Source organism: Sinocyclocheilus anshuiensis, unplaced genomic scaffold (assembly GCF_001515605.1).
Source record: "Sinocyclocheilus anshuiensis isolate Anshui unplaced genomic scaffold, SAMN03320099.WGS_v1.1 scaffold2083, whole genome shotgun sequence".
Taxonomy (NCBI): domain Eukaryota; kingdom Metazoa; phylum Chordata; class Actinopteri; order Cypriniformes; family Cyprinidae; genus Sinocyclocheilus; species Sinocyclocheilus anshuiensis.
In genome coordinates, this window is record NW_015536601.1 from 117,459 (window position 1) to 126,625 (window position 9,167).

Below are 9,167 nucleotides of genomic sequence, written 5' to 3' on the forward strand. Positions count from 1 at the left end.
TATATATATATGTATGTATATATATGTATGTATATATATATATAGCCATCCCATGAGACTTTGGTTAATCTTCAAAACAAATTAAGTTTCTGTGCCTCCATCGAAACTTCATCCTGGATTAAACCACTCAATTCATATGAATTAGCTTCATGACGCCTTTATGACTTTTTTGGATCTTTTAAGTTTCAGTGGAGGCACAGAAACCTGTTAGGCTTCATTAAGGTGAACTTTCCCTTTAATTTAAAGGAACCATCCAAACCAACCATTTGATAAAAATGAATCGGACTGTGTTCAATTTATTGTCGCAATTCGCACCGATGTAAAGCTGTATCTGCAATAGAATGTTACAAAAATCAGTAACGAAGTGATCTTTCATGCTAATTTTCCAAAAATGCTTTTAAGAATTGTAATCGTGTAATGTAGTTAAGGTGAAATTAGTCATTTATGCACCACTGGCATTACTAAACGGGAAAGAAAATGTTTACTTTTAGACCAGTTTCCCCTGTTTGCCATTGGTCAGCCTAAATTCACGCCATTGGTTGAGTATTAATGTGCAGGTCTGGTTGAGATGTAGAGTTTGTTTGTTCATTAGAACAGATTTGGAGAAATGTAGCATTGCATCACTTGCTCACCAATGCAGTGAATGGGTGCCGTCAGAATGAGAGTCCACTCCAAACAGCTGATAAAAACATCACAATAATCCACACCACTCAAGTCCATCAGTTAATGCCGTGTGAAGTGAAAACCGCTGTGTTTGTATGAAACAAATCCATCAAGATGTTTTTAACTTCAAACCGTTGCTTCTAGCTAAAATTTGAGTCTTCTATCCATAATATTGCTTCCTACAGTGAAAAAGGTGTCTCGTCTGAATCAGGAGAGAAATATGCGTAGGTCAAGAACAAGTGAAAACAGTCCACAACAACTCTGAACAAATATGTCTGTGTATTTTGATGTGAGAGGACCACAGGAGATGTACTTTCACTGGAGGAAGAGTTGTTATGGATTATCGACTCATATTTTGGCCAGAAGTGACTGTTTAAAGTTTAAAGTTAAAACACCTTGATGGATTTGTTTCTGACAAACACGCAGCTTTTCATATTACATGATGTTAACTGATGGACTGGAGTGGTGTGGATTACTTGTGGATTATTGTGATGTTTTTATCAACTGTTTGGACTCTCATTCTGACGGCACCCATTCACTGCAGAGCATCCATTGCTGAGAAAGTGATGCAATGCTACATTTCTCCAAATCTGATGAAGAAACAAACTCATCTTGGATGGCCTCAGGGTGAGTAAATGTTCAGCAAATTTGATTTTTTGGTGAACTAATCACTAAGTGTGGAGCATTGCTAATTTTAGTTAGTTTCACCTCATCACTATATATGGTAGTATGTGGTTTATTAATTAACTTTACACTTTGTTAATTCCTCAAGAAACTCGAGAAGTGGCCTCGCTGCTTGTACACCATGAAAACATAATATGAATCTGAGTCATATTTGCATCATTTCATAATCCAGTTTCCCCATATTATAGTTATCAATAAAAGTGTCAAAATAGTAAAAGAAATCTTCTGACCTTTGGCATACTATTTTCGATTAATTATGATTTGAGGCACACGTAATCTGGTGTACTGTACAGAACGGATGGTACGTAAATTATGAATCAGCCTAGTACTGTTCACCCATTGTGATTAAAATAAAAGGCATCTTCGACAATTGTGTTTGTATACGCTTGTTTCCATTAACAGGGAGAGGCGAGGCATGTCTTGTCATGTGTCACAGCTCTGCTGTACCAAAGTTTGAATTTCATTAATTCTCACTCCGTCTCTCCATTGCTTTTGTCTCCTAAAACACACATCTTCCACCGGTGTTCCTGTTCTCTGGCCTTCTTTGATTAAAAGCTGGTAATTACATTGTTCCTATTCCTGTATGGTTTCCCTGCTGATTCTGCAGGAACGTCTCCTCCTCCCTCTGGCGCCTGATTGAACTCTTTTGGGGCTTTGAGGAAACAAGGGAAGGATGAGTGAAGAATGGGACGCACTCATTATATCCGTGTTTTTTTTTACACTGATGGTCATCAGCTGTCGGTTTTGTTCTATTTGTGTTTTTTTTTACACTGATGGTCATCAGCTGTCGGTTTTGATCTATTTATTTTGAATTTGTGTACAAAAATTTAACCTTGTCATCTGGACTTTATCTTGACAATATTGATTTACGTTTAGCAGCTGCTGAGGGCTTTGACATATATTACATAATTTCTCTTTTTTTTAAGTTATTGTTGATTTTGGCCACCAAACCTTGCCGTGTTTTTGTCTCCAATCAGTATGAAGCAGCCAAATCCACCATCTGCTCCTCATCTTATTCAGCACAGTATTTTTTAAAGTGATGCCTTATCAGTTGTTCTCACTATAGAGTGCTGCATAAATGAGTCCTTAAACACGGAAACAAGCTTTGAACTTGTGGTTGCAATGTCCCAAAATCAGTGAATGGGCTTTTGGTTAAATGACATGAAATAATGTCTGTGATGAACACAAGCTTAAGATATTTTCATGTTTTATTCTACGATATAAAATACACCAGTAAAAGCCCACTAGTGATTTTTATTTAAGCTTTTCTTGAAATAAATTCTTGAAAAAGGTGGTCGCTAACAAGTGTCTAAATGGGACTACAGAGGATGTCTGGGACATTAAGAGTCATCACACTGAACAGATAAACTCATCTACTCACTAGTCGCTTTCACAGCCTCATTGTGTTTAAAATAGTGCTCTTACAAACTATTCGAACTCAAACTTTACAACTTGTTGATTTTAAATAAGAACTGAAAGAGTTATTGAAAACTTTATGGTAACGCCGAAGTCAGGCGACTGGGGTGTAGTTTATTTATATAGCCTACGTTTAGCTAGATTGTATTATGTGTGTATATAGGCTTCGAAACTCATGAAAGCCCAAAGTATACTTCGTTTTTTGTACGTGTACACTAGTGTATGCTTACAGTCGAACACATAGCCTTTCAAAGTGTACTCCATTTGTTCTGCGCGTACAAAGTATGCATGGTTACAAAAAAAACAGGTGGTGCGCGTATAGTACATGCATACTATTCTGGTGATAACATTTGTGTCACGCGCACAGTATGCTACCCTTGTGTACATGTAAAAACTGAAGTATACTTTTGGCTTTAGGGTACGTTTACACTAGTGCTTGGTAAAAAATATTGATTTCTCGATGTTAATCGATTCTCATTTTTACGAAACGATATCGATTCTTAAATCCCAAGAATCCGGTCCGGTTTAATGTGGCGTGACAGATCGCAGAAGCGGCAGCGTGAATTGATCGTCTCCTCTGCTTTAACCAGTTACAGCTCGAAATAAACATGAATGAACATCCGAAGGTTAAAATAAAGAATACAAATTTCCGAAATTCATATCCTGTCTCATGTTCGCTCAATCAGTGTTTCAACCGCGGAAAGACGTCAATATAGTAGCTTGTAAACAATGTGTCACGTAACGTCACATTTACCTCAGAAAAAAACATATTCGGTGACCGTGAACTCAGTAGTCTCTAGAGTGGAGCATTTTGCTAAATATGTGCACAAGATAACATATTGATTATAATTTTTACTGTTCTTCAATATTTAATTTATGTTTGAATAAATCCGTCAAGTTTTCATGATGGCCACCATTCAGATGTTTATATTTCCAAAAACGAATTGGAGTAGAATTATAATTATGTAATTGTAAAGTTATTATTATGAAAACTGAATTGAGTGTAATTTAAGTGTTTGTATACAAATCAGTTAATTTTAACCTTCAATATTATAGTAATGTAGTACCAACTGACTCTTACAGTATGTATATTTTACAGCATTAGTTGAGAAATTTTTTTTTTCCTTGAGAAAATTTGCCATACTGTACCTGATGTATCCAAAACAATTGATATCGAATCGGAATTGAATCGAATCAAATCACAAGCTTGTGATTCAAAATCGAATTGAATCGTGAAACTGGTGTCAAAACCCAGGCTTAGTTTACATGACAGGGATGTACTAAAACTTGGAAAGTTTGTTGACGACAATGTTGTCAAAATAATCCCCGTTCACACAGATCCACGAAAACGGCTAAAACACTGTATTATTCATGCCAGGCCAGTAGATGCCGATGTTATTTAGTAAAGAAACACTGTGCCTGTGCACAAACCTATAGACTGAACACGTAATACACATACGCATGACGTCACCATTTTCACAAATTTGTATTTTTGTAGTTTACACGGAGGCAATAACGGTATAGTTTTCAAATACTTGCACTTTGAAACCCCGTTTTTAAAGGTTTGTGTTTTCAGGCCCCCAAAATGCTGTTGTCGTGTAAATGAACGGCCAAAACGCATAAAACGTTTTCCGTTTTAGTTGAAACTGTGTTGTGTAAACACTGAAAGACTATTATAGTTACTTGTAAGTGGACCTAAAGTAGCAACAACCCAGAACACCTTTACTTTTACCATCGACATTTGCTTTCATTAATATCATCTCTTGGCTGTTTAATGATTGCGCAGTATTGATTTAGGTCAAGTTTAAAAGTAATCTCTGTCAGTTTTATAATGATGATCATAATAATAATAATAATAATAATAAAAAATCCCATCAGCCAATATGACATTTCTCCAGCAGATTTCTATTGAACTACACTAAAGCTCAAAACATATTCGGTGACCGTGAACTCAGTAGTCTCTAGAGTGGAGCATTTTGCTAAATATATGCACAAGATAACATATTGATTATAATTTTTACTGTTCTTCAATATTTAATTTATGTTTGAATAAATCCGTCAAGTTTTCATGATGGCCACCATTCAGATGTTTATATTTCCAAAAACGAATTGGAGTAGAATTATAATTATGTAATTGTAAAGTTATTATTATGAAAACTGAATTGAGTGTAATTTAAGTGTTTGTATACAAATCAGTTAATTTTAACCTTCAATATTATAGTAATGTAGTACCAACTGACTCTTACAGTATGTATATTTTACAGCATTAGTTGAGAGATTTTTTTTTTCCTTGAGAAAATTTGCCATACTGTACCTGATGTATCCAAAACAATTGATATCGAATCGGAATTGAATCGAATCAAATCACAAGCTTGTGATTCAAAATCGAATTGAATCGTGAAACTGGTGTCAAAACCCAGGCTTAGTTTACATGACAGGGATGTACTAAAACTTGGAAAGTTTGTTGACGACAATGTTGTCAAAATAATCCCCGTTCACACAGATCCACGAAAACGGCTAAAACACTGTATTATTCATGCCAGGCCAGTAGATGCCGATGTTATTTAGTAAAGAAACACTGTGCCTGTGCACAAACCTATAGACTGAACACGTAATACACATACGCATGACGTCACCATTTTCACAAATTTGTATTTTTGTAGTTTACACGGAGGCAATAACGGTATAGTTTTCAAATACTTGCACTTTGAAACCCCGTTTTTAAAGGTTTGTGTTTTCAGGCCCCCAAAATGCTGTTGTCGTGTAAATGAACGGCCAAAACGCATAAAACGTTTTCCGTTTTAGTTGAAACTGTGTTGTGTAAACACTGAAAGACTATTATAGTTACTTGTAAGTGGACCTAAAGTAGCAACAACCCAGAACACCTTTACTTTTACCATCGACATTTGCTTTCATTAATATCATCTCTTGGCTGTTTAATGATTGCGCAGTATTGATTTAGGTCAAGTTTAAAAGTAATCTCTGTCAGTTTTATAATGATGATCATAATAATAATAATAATAATAATAATAATAATAATAATAAAAAATCCCATCAGCCAATATGACATTTCTCCAGCAGATTTCTATTGAACTACACTAAAGCTCTTTGAACTTCTAACCCCAGCCTTAACTAACCAGCATCAATTTGAGGTAAAACTGTCGTGCTCTTTCTTCATACTGACTTCCTCTAATAGCTTCATCAAGGTCATTACGTGGCAAATCCTGATATTTTTACCCGTAGCATGCAAGTGGCAGCCGTACTCGGACCTGAGCCAGTTTGTTTCCTTCACCGACTGATTTTGGCACACTTGCCAGGTTGCTTATGGAGAATCGTGACTAACTGCTCAAGTGACTCTAATTTACATCGTCTGTGACTGGCAAGTGTACTTTCTCGTCCCAGTTTTGGCGCTGCAATATCTGTCAGATTTATAGACACTTTTGATGTTTGTGAGATTTATCAGCGTCAGTTGACAGACGGCCAGAGGTTATTCAGGTGTAATGAAGATGCTATATCAGTCTGACACCAAATTAATGAAACCATATCTCTCGGGTCATCCACTCTGTCAGACTTCATCATCTGTTTGGTCTTAAATTATGTTTCCATTTGAGACGTCGTACTATAAATTATTAGATTTACTTATCAGATTGTATAGTGATCTCGATAAATGCATAATCATGTTCACCCTATTTGCTGTAGCTCAGTTTATCCTATGCTAAGGAAACGGTATGTATGAAGATGTAAAATAAATTATGAAGTATTATTTTAAATTTAATTATCATTTATATTACATATCATTACTAAAATGTGACCCTGGACCACAAAACCAGTCATAAGTAGCACAGGTATATTTGTAGCAATAGCCAACAATACATTGTATGGGTCAAGATTATCGATTTTTCTTTTATGCCAAAAATCATTAGGATATTAAGTAAAGATCATGTTCCATGAAGATCTTTTGTAAATGTCCTACCGTAAATATATAACTTAATTTTTGATTAGTTATATGCATTGCTAAGAACTTAATTTGCGTGGTCCAGGGTCTCAAATGTCATTAATTATATTAAAATGACATTAATATACAAACTCATTCAAATAAATTATATATTAAATACAAAATTAATCAAATTGATTTTTAATTTTAAGTGATGAAATACTACAAAATACATTTTATAAAATGACTTGAAATGCAATTATAATTTATATTAAAGTTAAATTACATTTATTTCATTCCGTGTAATATAAAATAAATTACTTTTTTTAGTAAAATGTGCTCAAAGTGGTAAACATCCAATAAATTAAAAATTAAAATAAAAGTACATTTTTATAAATTATTTTAAATGTAGTAGTAATAATAATAATAATAACATATTTTATTATTATTATTAACAATTAAATTACTTACAGACATGTAATATATCGTTATACATATTTTATATATATATATAAAATACAATAAAAATTTAAATAATAAATTTTATTGATTTTGTAAAATTGCTCAGTGGTGAACATTCAATAAATTATAAATTATAAAATAAATGACAAATGCTAAATTATTTTAAATGTAATTATTATAAATCATTACTCTTAAACGTGTCATAATGAAATACTTTTTTTATCTTTTTTATATAATTGAAATTGATTTATTTATTTATTTGTGGTGAACATTCAATAATTTATAAATTATAAATTATTAAAATTATTTTAAATAATTTTAGATTATAATTTATTAAATAAATTACATGTATAATATATAATACAATTATTTTAGTATAAATATTTAATATAACATTATATATTATGTAACATAACAATTTTGATTTATAAAAATAAATGTGATTTTTTTTCTTCTTTTTTGTTTTTTTTTTGTTTTGTAAAATGTGCTTAAAGCTATGTTTTTGTTCCAATAAAACATTAACATTCAGTTAATTTATTTTTTTTTAAATAAAAAATAGGGTAAAAAATACCACCTATATTCTCTCTTAGATAAATTGGGTCACTATTATAAGTGAGCCCTTTTGGTGCAGTTTTGTGTTATATTTTTTTCCCTAATAATGTGTTTAAACTACCCAAGCACACAGATCCTCTTTAGACTCACTAGTCGGGCAGGCCGAAGGGTCGCTTCAGTGCTTAGCTTGCACCTTACAATAAAAATGGATCAATGTGCATATACTGTACAACACCTCACTCCTTCACTAGCTGAACTTCAAGGCTGAGATTTACTTGGATAGCCTTGAAAATGTAGACCTTTGGAGTGAAGTGGAGCCCATATATCTCCTAAAGCAGTTGTTATAAGCCCTCTGACGAGTTGAAGCCAAGATTTTTTTTATTGTTCTGCTGTCCAGAAGAAGACAAATGTGCATTAATAAATAATAGATGGAAGCGTTCATAAAAGCTTGTGAGCTTGTCGTCCTCTGAGATGACTTATCGAGTGTTGAAATCTGAGCCACATTCACTCCTGAAATCTTCTTTTTGGTTTATTTTATAAAACAAATCCAGCTTCTACACTTTCTAGTGGCTAAATGACTTACTATGTTGTTGTTTTGCATATTGAACTTGATAGTTTGACTGTTTTATTATGTTTTAGATGACCTGGCTGCAAAGGCCAACATCATCATAGACCCGGCGGAGATCCAGGCCTCATCCATGGATGATTTGGATGAAGATGAGGAAACTGGAGCTGCCCAGGTACATTAATGACTGCCAAGAATCAGTTTCACAACTTACTTGAATATCTAAAGTCATTTTTATATGTAATTGTGGGAAAGGCGACTATAAAAGCATGTTAAAGGGGTCATATGATGCGATTTCAATTTTTCCTTTCTCTTTGGAGTGTTACAAGCTCTTGGTGCATAAAGCAGATCTGTAAAGTTGCAAAGACTAAAGTCTCAAATCCAAAGAGATATTCTTTATAAAAGTTAAGAGTCAACCACGCCTACCTAAAACAGCTCGTTCTAACACACCCCCACATGTCTACGTCACGATGTGGGAAGATTTGCATAACGCCGCCCAAATGTTCACGCAAAGAAAGAAGGCGTAACTTTTATTCTCGCTGTAGTATTGTTGCTGCCGCCATGTCGTGAAGACGCTCTGTGTTTCGTTGTGAAAGCGAAACTACTTTGTTTGGCCTTGAGCTGCCTAGAGCTGATCCGTGCTGGTCGCTGAGGAAATACATCAACTTCGCGCTGTGGATTGCCGGATCGGCTTTCACCGTGGACGAAGCGGAGTCCAGCCCGGGGTCGTCACATGTGGTTGCCACAAGCCCGCCGGACGCTTCTTCGTCGAATCCGCCGGCCGCGCCGTTCTCAAGCCCGCCGCCTCTGCTCACTCAAGCCGGCCTCCGCTCACTCTAGTCCGCGGTGTGTGACGCAGTGTTTCGTTGTGAAAGCGAAACTACTTTGTTT

At 34.6% G+C, this 9,167-nt stretch overlaps 1 protein-coding gene across 1 annotated transcript in view; it reads left to right on the forward strand.

The window, feature by feature from the left end:
* The window catches only part of rnf123 (ring finger protein 123), a 174,329-nt gene that overhangs the window by 32,137 nt on the left and 133,025 nt on the right, over nucleotides 1-9,167 (forward strand). The window contains exon 22 of the mRNA XM_016506503.1: nucleotides 8,351-8,451. Coding sequence (XP_016361989.1) covers nucleotides 8,351-8,451 — 101 coding nt within the window. The remainder of the gene's footprint in view (nucleotides 1-8,350; nucleotides 8,452-9,167) is intronic.